The sequence below is a fragment of the Salmo salar genome, chromosome 01 (assembly GCF_965601325.2).
Source record: "Salmo salar chromosome 01, fSalSal1, whole genome shotgun sequence".
In the NCBI taxonomy this organism is placed as follows: Eukaryota; Metazoa; Chordata; class Actinopteri; order Salmoniformes; family Salmonidae; genus Salmo; species Salmo salar.
This window is the reverse complement of record NC_138291.1, coordinates 75,423,165-75,439,993: the sequence shown is the minus strand read 5'-3', so window position 1 is coordinate 75,439,993 and position 16,829 is coordinate 75,423,165. Positions and strand designations below refer to the sequence as shown.

The 16,829-nt window shown below is 40.8% G+C and overlaps 1 protein-coding gene across 1 annotated transcript in view; it reads right to left on the bottom strand.

The window, feature by feature from the left end:
• Positions 1–16,829, bottom strand: part of LOC106608528 (voltage-gated delayed rectifier potassium channel KCNH1) — an 84,863-nt gene that overhangs the window by 54,260 nt on the left and 13,774 nt on the right. Inside the window, exons 6-9 of the mRNA XM_082976632.1 lie at positions 16,440–16,607; positions 15,361–15,585; positions 5,147–5,304; positions 3,779–4,050 (exon numbers count right to left, since the gene is read on the bottom strand). Coding sequence (XP_082832758.1) covers positions 3,779–4,050; positions 5,147–5,304; positions 15,361–15,585; positions 16,440–16,607 — 823 coding nt within the window. The remainder of the gene's footprint in view (positions 1–3,778; positions 4,051–5,146; positions 5,305–15,360; positions 15,586–16,439; positions 16,608–16,829) is intronic.

Sequence of the window (16,829 nt, the reverse complement as noted above, 5' to 3'; positions counted from 1 at the left end):
GAAGTCACATGGGTTCCGAGGTAGAGATTTGTTATTACGCAAATAAATTATAATATTCATCCGGACCTTTGCCACCTAGGAAATTTGTGTGAGCTGCCATTCTAAATAGTATCGGAGTACCCCTGCAATACACAACCCTAAATCTTGGAGTGTGTATCAATCATTTCATGTCTACAACCGTTGTACCTCTCACTGGAAACGGATGCAGGAGGTGCAGCAAGTGCATCTGAACCCGCTGTTCTGTAGGTGTTGTAAAGTAGTGAGTGAAACAGGATCCACATCCCAAATGGCACCCTGTTCCCTATGTAGTGCACTACTTTTGACAACGTTCCATAGGGCTCTGGTCAAAAGTAGTGCACTACGTAGGTTATATGGTCTGACCAGCTGAGACAGTGAGTGATTGTAAGGGAGTGCTCGGTTCAATTGATCCTGCAATGCATATAGTGGATATTATCAGAAGAGGAACATCCTACTCAGTGAATTTCATTAATATATATATATATATATATATATATATATATATATATATATATATATATATATATATATATATATATATATATATATATCTTTTTTTGTAAGTTATCCTTTTTAGATAAAACTATACTAAATATGTCACCAAATAACTGATTAAAACACCGTTTTTCAATTAAGGTCTACAGTAGCCTCAACAGCACCCTCTAGGGTAGCACCATGGTGTAGCCAGAGGACAGCTATTTTCCATCCTCCTCTAGGTACATTGACTTCATTACAAAACCTAGGAGGCTCAAACAGAGAGGAATGCTATTTATGTTAGCTATCTGGCTAAGGCTATCTAACACTGTAACTCTTCCAAGTCAAGCTTTTGGCTTTATTAATTTATTGCCACCGGTGTAACTGCTAAACTGCTTGCTGTACACTGTACTGTGTGATTGTACACATGGATTTGATTGTGGGTTACTAACGCGTTAGTTCTAGTTTGTTGACTATAACTTTAATATGGTGACAATGATGTAGGCTGTGTAGGGGTTAATGGTTATGATATGAAGGTTTGGCTTAGAGAGGTTTTTGTGCCTGGACACAGACAGCTGTTGTGTTGTGCACTGAAGTCCACAAGTGAAGGGAAATGGTGAGAGGAGGAGAGCGCATAGAGTGAAGGAAATTTATACAACGAACAAAGTGATGATGCTGTTTGTGGCTGCTATGAAAATGAACTGTGTGTGCTGGTAATTAGAGGTGTACTATTTGTGGGTACTATTTCTTGGCAATTTCTCGCATGGAAGAGCCTTCATTTCTCAGAACAAGAATAGACTGACGAGTTTCAGAAGAAAGGTCTTTGTTTCTGGACATTTTGAGCCTATAATCGAACCCACACGTGCTGATGCTCCAGATACTCAACTAGTTTAAAGAAGGCCAGTTTTATTGCTTCTATAATCAGCACAAGTTTTCAGTTGTGCTAACATAATTGCAAAATAATTTTCTAATGATCAATTAGCCTTTTAAAATGATAAACTTGGATTAGCCAACACAACGTGCCATTGGAACACAGGAGTGATGGTTGCTGATAATGGGCCTCTGTACGCCAATGTAGATATTCCATTTAAAAAAATCAGCCGTTTCCAGCTACAATAGTCATTTACAACATTAACAATGTCTACACTGTAGTTCTGTTCAATTTTATGTTATTTTAATGGACAAAAAAATGTGCTTTTCTCTCAAAAACAAGGATATTTCTAAGTGACCCCAAACTTTTAATGGTAGTGTACATTATAAACTTTAATTCCTAGGCTAGGTTGTGGCAACCTCATGATGGGTATAGGGCAAATTTGAGTATCATGTAGTAGACTACACCTATCGATGTTAGTTTGAGCTGGGTGAATGGAATATGAATGACAGTCATCCAATATGCTGTAATAGAAATAAGGCCATGCTCATAAAAAACATTTGCCCTCCCTAATCTTGAAAGGCACCAACCACCACTGACTGCCTAGTATATTGCCCCATTTTCTCCTGCTGCTGCTACTCCCCCACTGCTACTACCACAACTGAGAGCCAATGAGCCTTATGGTAAAAAATAACGTGTCTGCTCTATATTGCATGCTTCTGTCTGCGTGTGTCTCTGGCTGTCTTTAGATGTAACTTTACTTGAATAGGATGGATGAAATTAAATGGATGGATGGAATACAAAAGGATGGATGAGGTACGATCATTCCCTACATTTTGCCATAACCACTTTGACAGACATGATATTCATGATTATGTGAGTTATTGTAACAACAGCCATTTTGTAGAAGAGATTGAGAGATACAGTAAGGATGAGACAGATGAAAGACAACTTGAATCTCATCAACCCTGAATTAACCTTTCAAACAGCTCATGAGTGGCAGACACATTACTTGCTCTATACAAATTGAAGAGTTTCGTTCCAAAACACTATATCCATCAATTTTTCACATTTGTGTTTTTTCATCCAAAATGATTGGGGAATGGGTACCTTCATGTTTGTGGAAAAATATTGCTATTCTCAGATTTTTTTATTCATAGATTTTAGATTTTTGTGTATTAAAATGGGTTTCGTTGCAAAACGCTATATCCATTGTTTAGCTGGAATGGAATGTTCTTATCCTGTATATTTGAATGTGATATGTTGTTTTCTCACCTAGCTATCTGAAGATGAATGAACTAACTGTAAGTCACTCTAGATAAGATCATCTGTTAAATGACAAAAATTTCAAATGCAAATATTTTACATACAGATTTCATATTACTGTATTGATTCTTTAAAAAAATGATTTTTAAATATTGATGTCACAAATGTATCATTTGTACAGTTCTTTATTAAAAATGTAGTTATGTAACATTTTGCTGTGTAAAACCTATAGTACAACTTCATTCTCTGAGAGTGAGGCGGATACATAGCGTTTTGCAACAAAACATGATTATTTTTCTCTCTGAAATGAAACCATCAAGTGATAGATTTCAAACAAATACATGTATATCGTTCAAGAAGCTCATGCCATGATTAGATGGGAAAAAACACACCCATCTCTTTCAAAAGTTATAAAAAAAATATATAAAAATTTACCAAAATGTCTGAAAATGGATATATAGCACTTTGGAATGAAACTCTTCAAATGCTCATGCCTTTGTGATGCAAATATAATGACGTGAAATTGTTAGAGCATGGTTTTGAAGACGATAGAGGGTTTGATGTGCTCCCTGTTTCCTGTCTGGATAGAGTGCAGGGTCATCGATGCAGACAGTTTAAGGGGCTATGAGCTGATGGGATGGTCTAATCAATTCATATTACCAAAGCAGCGCTACTCCAGTGTTTCACTTATCTATAACCAATGAATTCAATTCTAACAACAACATTCCATCATGAGACATGAGAGGGGCTAATTAATTAATTAATTCATAATGCTACCCCATGGGGAAAATGCCAATAAGGCCACAGAGGGCACTTAAATCAGTGTTTCCTAAACCCCTCCTCGAGTACCCACAGCCAGTCCACATATTTTATCAAATAACATTTTATTTGTCACATGCGCTGAATACAACAGGAATACAACCTTACCGTGAAATGCTTATTTACAAGCCCTTAACCAACAATGCAGTTCACTGTATTCCAGAACTAGCACAGCTGTTTCACACCTAATCATCAAACCCCTCATTACCTAGATCAACTGTGCTAGTTCTGGAATGCATCAAATGTGGACTGGCTGGGGGTACTCCAGGAGAGGATTGGGAAACACCACCTTAGATCATGACAGAAAAACATGGAGTCCCATATACTTACATCCAATCATCATCATGGCGACAGCGAAGATCTTCTCTCCGTCGGTGGTGGGGGCAATGTTTCCGAACCCTATACTGGTCAGAGAGGTCATGGTGAAGTATAGAGATGTGATGTAGACCGAGTCTTTGTTGGGGCCGCCCTCCCACTTCCCTGTGCCGCTGGCGTTGAAGCGGTATGGCGAGCCCACTGTCTCCCCCAGCATGTACAGCCAGCTGTCTGTCCGCAGGATGCCCGTCTCCTCGTCTATCACCTCATAGTCACCGATGCTGTACCTGTTATAGTTAGTCAAGATTAAAAGATATTCAGCAACACTTGGTAGGAAAATGGAGGTCTGCTACAAAATTGCATCCTTTATTGTTAAAGCCCAGTTCGACAAGAACCAAAACCAGGTAGGTGCTGTACCTGTTAGGTTGAGATGAGAAAGAGTTCATGTTCAGGTTTAGGTTTAGGGGTAAGGGAAAGTACAGCGTTAGGGTTGCCTCTACAACACAGGTTAGAGGTTTGTTGACTTTGCTTAAGGGAGTAAGACAAAAGTTACAAAACAATGAATGACAATGCGGGTGAGAAACAGAAACATACTTCTCCTTCATGACACTGTCAGCACTACAGAGCATGACCGTTTTTAAAGGCAGTGTTTCTCAATCCGTTACTCAGTAACTCCCCAGTCATTTCACTTAGCATTTTTGTTGTAATCCACCACTAGCAAGTTGTAAACTAATCCACAACTAATCTTGTTGATGAATTAAATCAGGTGTAGTAGAAAAAAAGCATGCCACAGTTGGGGATCAGAGAGGAACGGATTGAGAAACACTGAAGGAATATGCAATTAACAAATACAGTAGCCAGATTGTTTTGGCCACTGTGATAACATATTAATAATAGGATAACAGTTTATTTGCATGTTACCAACATAATGACTTCATATCACATTATTAACTCCTATAACAGGTTTTGCCAACTCTCTCCTCGGGGACCAGCAGACGGTTAACATCTTTGTTGTCTAATCGTCAAGCTCTTGACTAGTTAAATCAGGTGTGCCAGTTCCCGGATAAGAGAGTTGGGAAGTACTGTCATAACACATTAAAGGTAGATTCAGCGATATGACGAAGATGCATAAAGTTAACAGCATAGTTAGTCAATTTCCGCAACAACTAAGAGTGTTGAAGCACAAGGCTAAACTTCTCTGCTATTTTGGTCCCGTACCTACCACGTTGTAGCAGCGTGAGGTAAACCCCTGCACATGCGCAGATACTTTGTGTGACTGTGTGAGAGCTGTGCTATCGCAATAGCTGCGGTGCTGCTCGTGTCAACGTCATTTCACTGAGTCTGCCTTTAATATACAGTAAATCAGTCTTAACAGAACAGTACCAGATGCAGGCCAACCAGTGGGCAGCCAGGCCGAAGACACACACCAACAGGACGAGGACGGCGGCTCCATACTCAATGTAGTGGTCCAGTTTACGGGCTACTCTGCCCAAGCGCAGCAACCGGACAACCTTTAGAGAACTGAACAGACTGCTGATCCCCTGAGAGAGAGAGAGAGAGAGAGAGAGAGAGAGGTTGACAATGTTTACGTTCTATGGAAACTGAAGGGTGGACCTGTAGCTTAAGAGCCATTACTCAAAGTATGAACAAACATAGAACTGCATTCTCGTGAGACTGAAACAATATACCTCAGCATGTTGACAAAATGTATGTGTCGGTATGCATGTACTATTCTTTTAAACAGGATAGTCCACTCTAACATTTGTCCCTGTTTCCCAGGGAGTCCTTGGATATTGAATGTGTGTGCTGGCATCAAGAAGTCTTTCCTAGACGTTAATAATATTGATAGGATGTTATGACTATAAAATGAGGGTGTACTCAAGCAGCTGTGATACAAGCCATAGACTTGCACCCAGTCGATATAACACTGAACTTGTAGCATTAATTTACTGTAAGACAACTAGCTAAGGTCTTTATTCATTAATTCAATCAAAACACCATTGCCAAGTTTCAGGGGTAAATTTGAAGGAAAGAAAAACTTCATTTGGAGTCATATACTCAACACAAGAAAATATGATGTAACACGTTAGAGATGTGACAGAAATCAACATGTATTCCATTCAACTCACCATCTGTGATTTCTATCTGAATCATGAACAGAGTACAGAAAAAAACCTGCATTTGCAAAAACAGGGTGATACATCACACAACATGTATTTATATGAAAGACCATATTGTTTATGTAAATGTATGCAAATCAATTTGAGTGGAGCGTGTGTGTGTGTGTGTGTGTGTGTGTGTGTGTAAGTTTGAACTTATCCTGGATGATACAGCACATACTGTAGACTATCAATTGCAAATGTGTAAATAATGTTTTATCATATCATTATAATCATATTTTGACCCAAACCAACTCAATCAAAGTGGGTTTTATAACGAAAGGCCTACTTGAGTGACAGCTCGACGGTTCCAGTTCTTCACGTTCCACAAATAAACACAGGCAGAGGAGGGGGAGGGACCATGCAAACAGAACAAAACAGGGGGATGAGGAAGAAAATAAAGAAAGACGTGAGCATGATCAAGCAGAAGAAAAGTAGACATATAAGAAGATAAAACCATGATGACTTCAAACATTCATGCAAATTAATAGGTAAATCATATTCATGTGAAAAGGATAATGTGATGGGAAAAAAAAGACAACAGTTAAAAGACACCAAACCAAATCTCCTCACAGACTTTTTTGAATGACTACTGGGGTTTATTAAGCATGGTGGAATGTTCAGAGCGTTGCAGATTCAGTACATGTGGGCCACACTGGATCAGTGTATCAGTTAGACCATTGTTTGCGGCAAACATGTTGCTTAGTAACAATTTCAGTTGAAAGATTTGAATGAACATTCCAAAATGTTACAGTGAAGCGGCAAATACGTACCTCCTTTTTGTAATTATTACTGTGGCGTTTTAGCTATAAACTGAAAAAACCTTTGCTATTCCTACTACATGTAGAAAAAGCCTACATGGCCACTTGAATATTTGTACTGACAGTTTAGACCTGAAACAGACATTTCCATTCGTCGCACACTACCTCAGACTGTTAGCTAGCGTTAGCAAATGTTCACGGCTAACACAAAACAAAGGAAATGTGTTAGCTAACTTCTGCTACTATTTACCTTACTGAATGCATATCAGGATAACTACAAGTAGCTGTCCCCACTTCAGAGGAAACATAACTTAGTAACACTATACTTATTGCCTGCCGGTATAATGCAGAGTACTTTATAATGTTATAATAACTCGTATGGCTTAATGAAAACTTCACATATATTTTATCAAGCCTATACAGATGCTTCACAAATCCTTTACCAAGCCTATACAGATTCTTCACAAATCGTTCATAAGCAAATGTACAACCAAAAGTACAAACATGGCTTGATGATCAATTTCAAATAAATGACATGAATTCCCAGTCATACAGAAACGAAAATGTTGTTTTCACTGTCCATAGCAGCTGGCTGGACAGAACCTAGTCAGGCTAACAGAAAATGTCCTGGTGTCTGTCAGCTGTCAGCATTAACCAAGCGCTGAGAAGCTGAAAGACTAGAGGCTGACAAAGTGCTGTACCTGCAGATACAACAGACTTGGTGCCACTCACAGCTTTCTTAGGATCAGCTTGTTAAGTACCACTGCAGCACTTTACACCACTGACACAGCCACGGCCTTCATCAACTAACAACTCACTAAATGGATGCGTTTGAGCGACACATCAGGACACTAAACTCTCCAGTTTGGTTTGCCTAAATGACAGCTAACAGCAGCAACAAGCTCTAGCCCTATAGGGCCTATAGTGTTCATGTGCATGCACGTGTGTGTGAAGGGTGTGCACATTGTGCAGTGCATGCTAATAATGAAGGTGACCTGAGTAATCTATAGGACTAGAATTGTAACGTTATCCATCTCAATCCGTTTAATGACCCTTGACCCCTCCATGGTACAGTGACCCAGAGATGCACTAAACGTTATAATTCACCAAATAAAATGGTGCTTAAATAGCATTTAAGTGCCTTTACCCTCTATTACAACCCGTGCTTTCACATATCCAAATCCGTTAGGGCCGTATTCACTAAGCGTCTCAGAATAAGAATATTTAATCAATTTCAAAGTCTGATGTGTTTCATTCGATGTTACTATCCATTAGAGATAAGCTACATAAAAAAAGAGGTAATTTACCCAATAAATTACGGGGAGTTTATATATAGAGTGTGCGACTCTATTTTAATAGCTTATAGTTTATTCGCCGTTAGTCAGCACCTCTACATAAAATAATTTTCTCTGTGTGTGTGCCAGCGCATGTCTTTTATTCGACTATCCATTATTTTATTTTTTTATTTAACCTTTATTTAACTAGGCAAGTCAGTTAAGACCAAATTCTTCTTTACAATGACGGCCTACCAAAAGCCAAAAGACCTCCCGCAGGGACGGGGGCTGGGATTAAAAATACAAATAAATTAAATAAAAATATAGGACAAAACACACATCACGACAAGAGAGACAACAAAACACTACTTAAAGAGATACCTAAGACAACATAGCATGGCAGCAGCACATGACAACACAGCATGGTAGCAACACAACATGACAAAAACAACATGGTAGCAACACAACATGGCAGCAGCACAACATGGTAGCAGCACAAAACAGGGTACAAACATTGTTGGGCACAAACAACAGCACAAAGGGCAAGAAGGTAGAGACAACAATACATCACACAAAGCAGCCACAACTATCAGTAAGAGTGTCCAAGATTGAGTCTTCGAATGAAGAGATTGAGATAAAACTGTCCAGTTTGAGTGTTTGTTGCAGCTCGTTCCTGTCTCGAGCTGCAGCGAACTGAAAAGACGAGCGACCCAGGGATGTGTGTGCTTTGGGGACCTTTAACAGAATGTGACTGGCAGAACAGTGTTGTATGTGGAGGATGAGGGCTGCAGTTTACATCTCAGATAGGAGGGAGTGAGGCCTAAGAGGGTTTTATAAATAAACAACAACCAGTGGGTCATGCGACGTGTATACAGAGATGACCAGTTTACAGAAGAGTGCAGTGATGTGTTTTATAAAGAGCATTGGTGCAAATCTAATGGCCGAACGGTAAAGAACATCTAGGTGCTCGAGAGCACCCTTACCTGCCAATCTCCATAATCTAGCATGTGTAGGATGGTCAACTGAATCAGGGTTAGTTTGTCAGCTGGGGTGAAAGAGGAGTGATAACGATAGAGGAAAACAAGTCTAGATTTAACTTTAGCCTGCAGCTTTGATATGTGCTGAGAGAAGGACAGTGTACCGTCTAGCCATACTCCCAAGTACTTGTATCAGGTGACTACCTCAAGCTCTAAACCCTCAGAGGTAGTAGTCACACCTGTGGGGAGAGGGGCATTCTTCTTACCAAACCACATGACCTTTGTTTTGGAGGTATTCGGAACAAGATTAAGGGCAGAGAAAGCTTGTTGGACACTAAGAAAGCTTTGTTGTAGAGCGTTTAACACAAAATCCGGGGAGGGGCCAGTTGAGTATAAGACTGTATCATCTGCATATAAATGGATAAGAGAGCTTCATACTGCCTGAGCTATGTTGTTGATGTAAATTGAGAAGAGCGTGGGGCCTAGGATCGAGCCTTGGGGTACTCCCTTGGTGACGGGCAGTGGCTGAGACAGCGGATGTTCTGACTTATACACTGCACTCTTTGAGAGAGGTAGTTAGCAAACCAGGCCAAAGACCCCTCAGAGACACCAATACTCCTTAGCCGGCCCACAAGAATGGAGTGGTCTACTGTAGCAAAAGCTTTGGCCAAGTCAATAAAAATAGCAGCACAACATTGCTTAGAATCAAGGGCAATGGTGATATCATTGAGAACCTTTAAGGTTGCAGTGACATATCCATAACCTGAGCAGAAACCAGATTGCATACCAGAGAGAATACTATAGACATCAAGAAAGCCAGTCAGTTGATTATTGGACAAGTTTTTCCAACACTTTTGTTAAACAGGGCAAAATAGAAATAGTCCTATAACATTTAGGATCAGCTAAATGCTCCCCTTTAAATAAAGGACTAACCGTGGGTCCCTTCCAAGCAATGGGACCCTCCCCAGAGAGGAGAGACAGGTTAAAAAGGTCAGAGATGGGCTTGGCGATTATAGGGGCAGCAACATTAACTTCTTTGGGAACGGGGGGCAGTATTGAGTAGCTTGGATGAATAAGGTTCCCAGAGTAAACTGCCTGCTACTCAGGCCCAGAAGCTAGAATATGCATTAGTAGATTTGGATAGAAAACACTCTAAAGTTTCCAAAACTGTTAAAATAATGTCTGTGAGTATAACAGAACTCATATGGCAGGCAAAACCTGAGAAAAATCCAACCAGGAAGTGGGAAATCTGAGGTTTGTAGTTTTTCAAGTGATTTCCTATCAGTGTAAATGGGGTCAGATTGCACTTCCTAAGGCTTCCACTAGATGTCAACTGTCTTTAGAACGTTGTTTCAGGCTTCTACTGTGAAAGGGGAGCGAATAAGAGCTGTTTGAACCAGGGGTCTGGTTGAAAGCCTTGAGTTGTTGATCGCATGCGGCCGTGAGCATGAGCTCCGTTCCCTTTCCTTTCTAATGACAAAGGAATTGTCTGGTTGGAATATTATTGAAGATTTATGATAAAAACATCCTAAAGATTGATTATATACATTGTTTGACATGTTTCTATGAACTATAATGGAACTTTTTTGACTTTTCGTCTGGACTTTGTGAGCGCGCTTTGTGCATTTCGATTACTGGACTAAATGTGCGAACAAAAAGGAGGTATTTGGACATAAAGATGAACTTTATCGAACAAAACTAACATTTATTGTGGAACTGGGATTCCTGGGAGTGAATTCCGATGAAGATCATCAAAGGTAAGTGAATATTTATAACACTATTTCTGACTTTTGTTGACTCCACAACATGGCGGGTATCTGTATGGCTTGTTTTGGTGGCTGAGCGCTGTACTGAGATTATCGCACGGTGTGCTTTCACCGTAAAGCTTTTTTGAAATCTGACACAGCGGTTGCATTAAGGATAAGTTTATCTATAATCCTATGCATAACACTTGTATCTTACATCAAAGTTTATGATGAGTATTTCTGTAAATTGATGTGGCTCTCTGCAAAATCACCAGATGTTTTGTAGGCAAAACATTACTGAACATAATGCGCCAATGTAAACTGAGATTTTTGGATATAAATATGAACTTTATCGAACAAAACATACATGTGTTGTGTAACATGAAGTCCTATGAGTGCCATCTGATGAAGATCATCAAAGGTTAGTTATTCATTTTATCTCTATTTCTGCTTTTTGTGACTCCTCTCTTTGGCTGGAAAATGGCTGTATGTTTTTTTGTGACTAGGCGCTGACCTAACATAATCGTATGGTATGCTTTCGCCATAAAGCCTTTTGGAAATCAGACACTGTGGCTGGATTAACAAGAAGTTTATCTTTAAAATGGTGTATAATACTTGTATGTTTGAGGAATTTTAATTATGAGATTTCTGTTGTTTTGAATTTGGTGCCCTGCAATTTCACTGGCTGTGGTCAAGGTGGGACGCTAGCGTCCCACATTTCCCAGAGAAGTTAAAGAAGAAAGGGTCTAAACTATCTGACCCAGATGTTTTTTGGGGGTCAAGTTTAAGGAGCTCCTTTAGCACCTTGGACTCAGTGACTCATTAGAGAGACATGGCATTAGAGAGACATGGCATTAGAGAGAAATGGCACTGTTTCAACCATAATTGTCTGTGGGATTGATTGATTCTCTGTGAGAAACTTCCGAGGTGCCTATTTGGCTTGATTTGGGGAAAGGTAAATGGAGTGTATTGATTATAGAGCGATCTATAGCATCTTAAATTACCTAGGGGTGAGGGTGCAGCTTCCTGTTCGGTGGGAGCTCCATTTGACCAATATTTGTCCAACTACGTAAGATTAGACAACACACACATATCCGAGATGTAGTATTTGTTTATGTGTAGGCCTATGTACATTTTCATCTGCATAGCCAAACAGACAATCACACATTAGTTAGCCAATGGCCATACATCTTCTTCCTGTCTAATGCTTATGGCTTCACTGGCTAATGTCTACACAGAGCTCATTGAGCCAGTCTTGTAATGCCTGCCTAGCTGTGTTATGCTAATATCTCATTTAATCCAGTCCGATACCTGCACACCTGTACAGCTGTACTGCTAATGCTAACCACTACACTGAAGCTCATTTAATCCAGTACTGTAGCTGCACGCCTGGCTAGCTGCACTGCTAACACTACAGCTACACTTCGAAGGCTACGTTAATTCTAGTTCTATTGCGGCAGATGCAAGGCTAGCCTCTATCCCCTCCACCAGAGAGCTCATTTACATCATGACAGAAGAAATCCCATATCCCCTGATACAAAATTACAGCAGATGTCAAAAAGCTAATTTTAGAAGAGAGAAAAACGATAGAAACAGGAGGAAAGAGAAAGAAAATGTATTGCTTTGTTTAGTCTCCTGCTTTCACCTTGCCCGTTAGGAAACGAGCAATCCATTTCACTGCACATCAGTGAGACGTCAGTCTCCAAACCATATGCTGTACTGACTGCTAGGGGTAGCCTTCACATGTAAAACACATGAAAGCATTAGAAGCAGTGACCGACTCTTCCAGTGGATTAGCATTGGACTGCAGACTCCTAGCCTGAAAATCCAGACTGAATTAAGCTCTGTTTCACTCCACTAGTGAAATGTGAATCAGTCTGGATTATTTTCTCCCAGATCCATTTAATGAGAACTTCTTCACAAGGTAGCACTGGAGGTTCTGGTGGGGGAAATGGGACTAATTACCCCGCTGTTCTCTAACACTTCCATTGAAAAGAAAAATGAAAGTCAGCCAGCTCACTAAGAGACGAGAAGAGAGTGACAGACCGACAGAGATAGAGCGCGCTGGGCGAAAGACAGTGAGGTTACCCACACCACACTTGAGCACCCAGAGAGAGCTGTGTGAAAGCCTCTCTCTGCAGGCAGCCAGGTCAAAACACATTCAACAGGAAGTCGGGAAACTCAAATCCAAGACTTTCTTCAAAGGCCACAGACAGAGACATTGTGAAGAGATGGCATAGAAAGCTATAGAAAGTTAACGTCTGCGGGCAGCCAGGTCAAACCTCAACACAACAGCAGCAGGTCATGAATCTCTCGTGGACAGATGCATGTAACATTAACTGGTATCGTAGCGTCTGTCAACAGACTGTGTGGGATATGACGACTAATGAGGAATTTTGTTACTTCCCTGCTTTCGCTTCTCGTTCTAGTATCTTTTCTAACACGTCTCCCCCCAGAAATGAATCGAGCATCTGACATAATTATGCAAGGCTTTAGTTCTGGCTGTATGAGACTATGAACTCATAAATATCTGGAACTCACACCCAATACACTCTGGGACTTAAAATATATCTTCAAGTATGTATCTACACGGTTGGTATCAATTCTACTTCAATTCATATAAAAAATTAAAGTCCAATTCCCATTTTCCTCATTATAAAGCAATTTAATTTTACTTCATGAATTGACTGAATTGAAATGGAACCCAACTCTGTTTATCTCTGAGACATGTTTACCTGAGACTTCCAGATCTGAAACAAGTCTTTCCAAATCTACACTATACAGTATATACAAAAGTATGTGGACACCCCTTCAAATGAGTGGATTCGGCTCTTCAGCCACAGCCGTTGCTGACAGGTGTATAAAATCGAGCAAAAAGGGGGACCAAATCCATAATAATGCATATGATTTTGGAATGAGATGTTCGACAAGCAGGTGTCCACATACTTTTGATAATGTAGTGTATTTACACCTCATCACCATGGGGTTGTGTGACTACTGACACACTACTGAATTCTCTGGTAAGGAGACTGACCCCTTTGTAAGGCACTTCACATAGTGAAAATGACAGCAATTCTATATTTCCTATTGCTGCAGCAGTCTGAGTCATACATTAATGTGTGCCTGAGCCTCAACGCTTTAACACTCATGGATAAACGGGTTTAATTCCATCATTTAATGAATGTGTGTGGAAGGTAGGAGGGACGGCACAAATATGCTGCTCTTTGGAGAATATTTTCTTTCCGTTCAAAGAGAATCTTCCTTTTCCTTGAATTCCCTTACTATCTCTTGGTGAGCAGCTTCTGGTCGTAAATGTGGAGAAGAGGCACTCAGAGAACCGCAAAACCCAGAGAGGCCTTTAGTACTGTGTGAAAACACAGCCACACACACACACACACACACACACACACACACACACACACACACACACACACACACACACACACACTGAAAACAAAGTCACTCACACACACGCACACTGAAGACGGAATCACAAATCAAAACCAACGACCACCATAATAACTCTATACGGCTGCCATAAGACAGATGAACGCTGCCAGGTTTGTGACCCTTCAAATGGAGCCTGACGTCCAGTAACATACGCTGGTTAACAGGCTGAACTCGTCTATAGACACACACACACAGCCTGACGTCCAGTAATATAAGCTAATATAACAGGCTGGGCTCATTGGTTCTGTGGGAGAGACTGAGAAAAGGCTGTGTTGGGTGTTTCAGAAGGGCGGGTAAGGACATTAGCTGCTGTCATTAGCCAAACATAAATTATAAAGTCAGACAGAAAAGGAAAAGCTCAATGGCAGCGAATCAATATAGCTCACTGGGTTTAGACATCTAGAGACTACTAATGTAGAACATGGGACTGGTAGTGGCAACACCAGGGTTGTGGGTTAGATCATGGGGCTGGTAGTGGCAACACCAGGGTTGTGGGTTAGATCAATGGGCTGGTAGTGGTAACACCAGGGTTGTGGGTTAGATCATGGGGCTGGTAGTGGCAACACCAGGGTTGTGGGTTAGATCAATGGGCTGGTAGTGGCAACACCAGGGTTGTGGGTTAGATCAATGGGCTGGTAGTGGCAACACCAGGGTTGTGGGTTAGATCAATGGGCTGGTAGTGGTAACACCAGGGTTGTGGGTTAGATCAATGAGCTGGTAGTGGTAACACCAGGGTTGTGGGTTAGATCAATGGGCTGGTAGTGGTAACACCAGGGTTGTGGGTTAGATCAATGGGCTGGTAGTGGCAACACCAGGGTTGTGGGTTAGATCCCCACTGGGGTCACACTGAATGTTTAGTATGTGTCGCTGTTCAAGCATCCTCCGGAACAGGAGAAATTCTACACAGAACCCGAGACCGTACTGCAATTCAGCTTTAAGTTGCAAATTTCTACATATCAAAAACTCTAACTCAACTATTAAAGCTGTAAAAGCTAAATTACCAATATATTGTCAGACCCGATTGACTTCGTCCACATTCTCAAAGGCGCTAACGAGGTCATAGGCCAGGCAGGAGAGCAGGTTGATGAAGAACACCCACCACACACACGCACACACACACACACACACACACACACACACACACACACACACACACACACACACACACACACACACACACACACACACACACACACACACACACACACACACACACACACACAGTACTGACCTCGTCCACATTCTCGAAGGCGTTGATGACGTCGTAAGGCAGGCAGGAGAGCAGGTCGATGACGAACCAGGTCTTCAGGTAGTTCATCCTGATGAGCTTGGGGTCAGAGATGACCTCTCCAGCCGGGCCCACAAAGGTAGTGTGGAAGTTGAGCACGATGTCCACCAGAAAGATTACGTCTACGATGCTGTCCACCACCAGCCACGTCACGTTGTTCTGCTTGGTCTGATAGTACAGAGGTAGAGTAGAGAATCTTTGTTATAGTAGAGGAGAGAATCTGTGTTATAGAAAAGGAGAGAATCTTAGTAGAGCAGTATAGCAAAGCATCTGTGTTATAGTAGAGGAGAGAATCTTTGTAGAGCAGTATAGTAGAGCATCTGTGTTATAGTAGAGGAGAGAATCTTTGTAGAGCAGTATAGTAGAGGATCTGTGTTATAGTAGAGGAGAGAATCTTTGTAGCGCAGTATAGTAGAGAATCTGTGATATTCCCGATTGGCAATTTGCTTTAGAGTAGAGAATCTATATTACCTCCCCAAGATTATTAGCGTACATTTATTTTTTATGCATCCTTGAGGACAGGAGAGGATCTTTATTATAGTTGATTAGAGAATCTTTGTTAGACCATAGAGATATAGGTCCTACTTTAAACAAAGTACAACTTATAAAGGCTTTATAAAGAATACATAAAACCTTCATAATCACTACATAAATGCTTCACAAATCATCTATAAGAGTATGTCATACTTGAAAAACTGTGTATAAAAGGGTGACATAACCATTCCCACTGAAGGGTGAATAATCAAATGTGACATAACACACTTTGTATGTTTATACACCATTTATAGAGTCATGACATATGCTTATAGATGATTTGTGAAGCCTTTACGTAGTGACTATGAATAATTTATGTATGCTAAATAAAGCCTTTACAAGTTGTACTTTGTTTAAAGTGGGACCGAGATATATAATACAAAATAGAGTGATTAATGTCACACACCTGCATAGCTCTAGACAGAATTTGCTGATAATGGCAGCCATCTTGGTCAGGGATAAAGTATATGTCATTATATGGTTCAGACCTTGAAGGAGACGTTGTAAGGAACCATAATGGCCGTGTAGAAGGTGAGGATGAGGATGACCCAGTCCCAGGTGGTCTTGAAGGCGCAGTAGTGGAGGATGATGTGGGGCGGCGTCTTGGGCGTCTCCTGCTTGTACTGGGGGAGGATGTCTGAGCCCAGCTGGAGGACCTGCAGATTGTATATCTTTGATGAGTTTGATGGAATAAAATCAAAGAAGGGTTTGGGGTAAACCAAGAGGTTACAGTTCACTGAAAGGTACACACAGTGAAATGACATTGCCACCAGCAGCACTGCAGATATTGAGATGAGCGAAGATGCAAGGCACACAGTATCTTAAAGGTTGCTTAGATATTGCTACATCCATATATGGTGTGTGTGTGCATCTGTGTG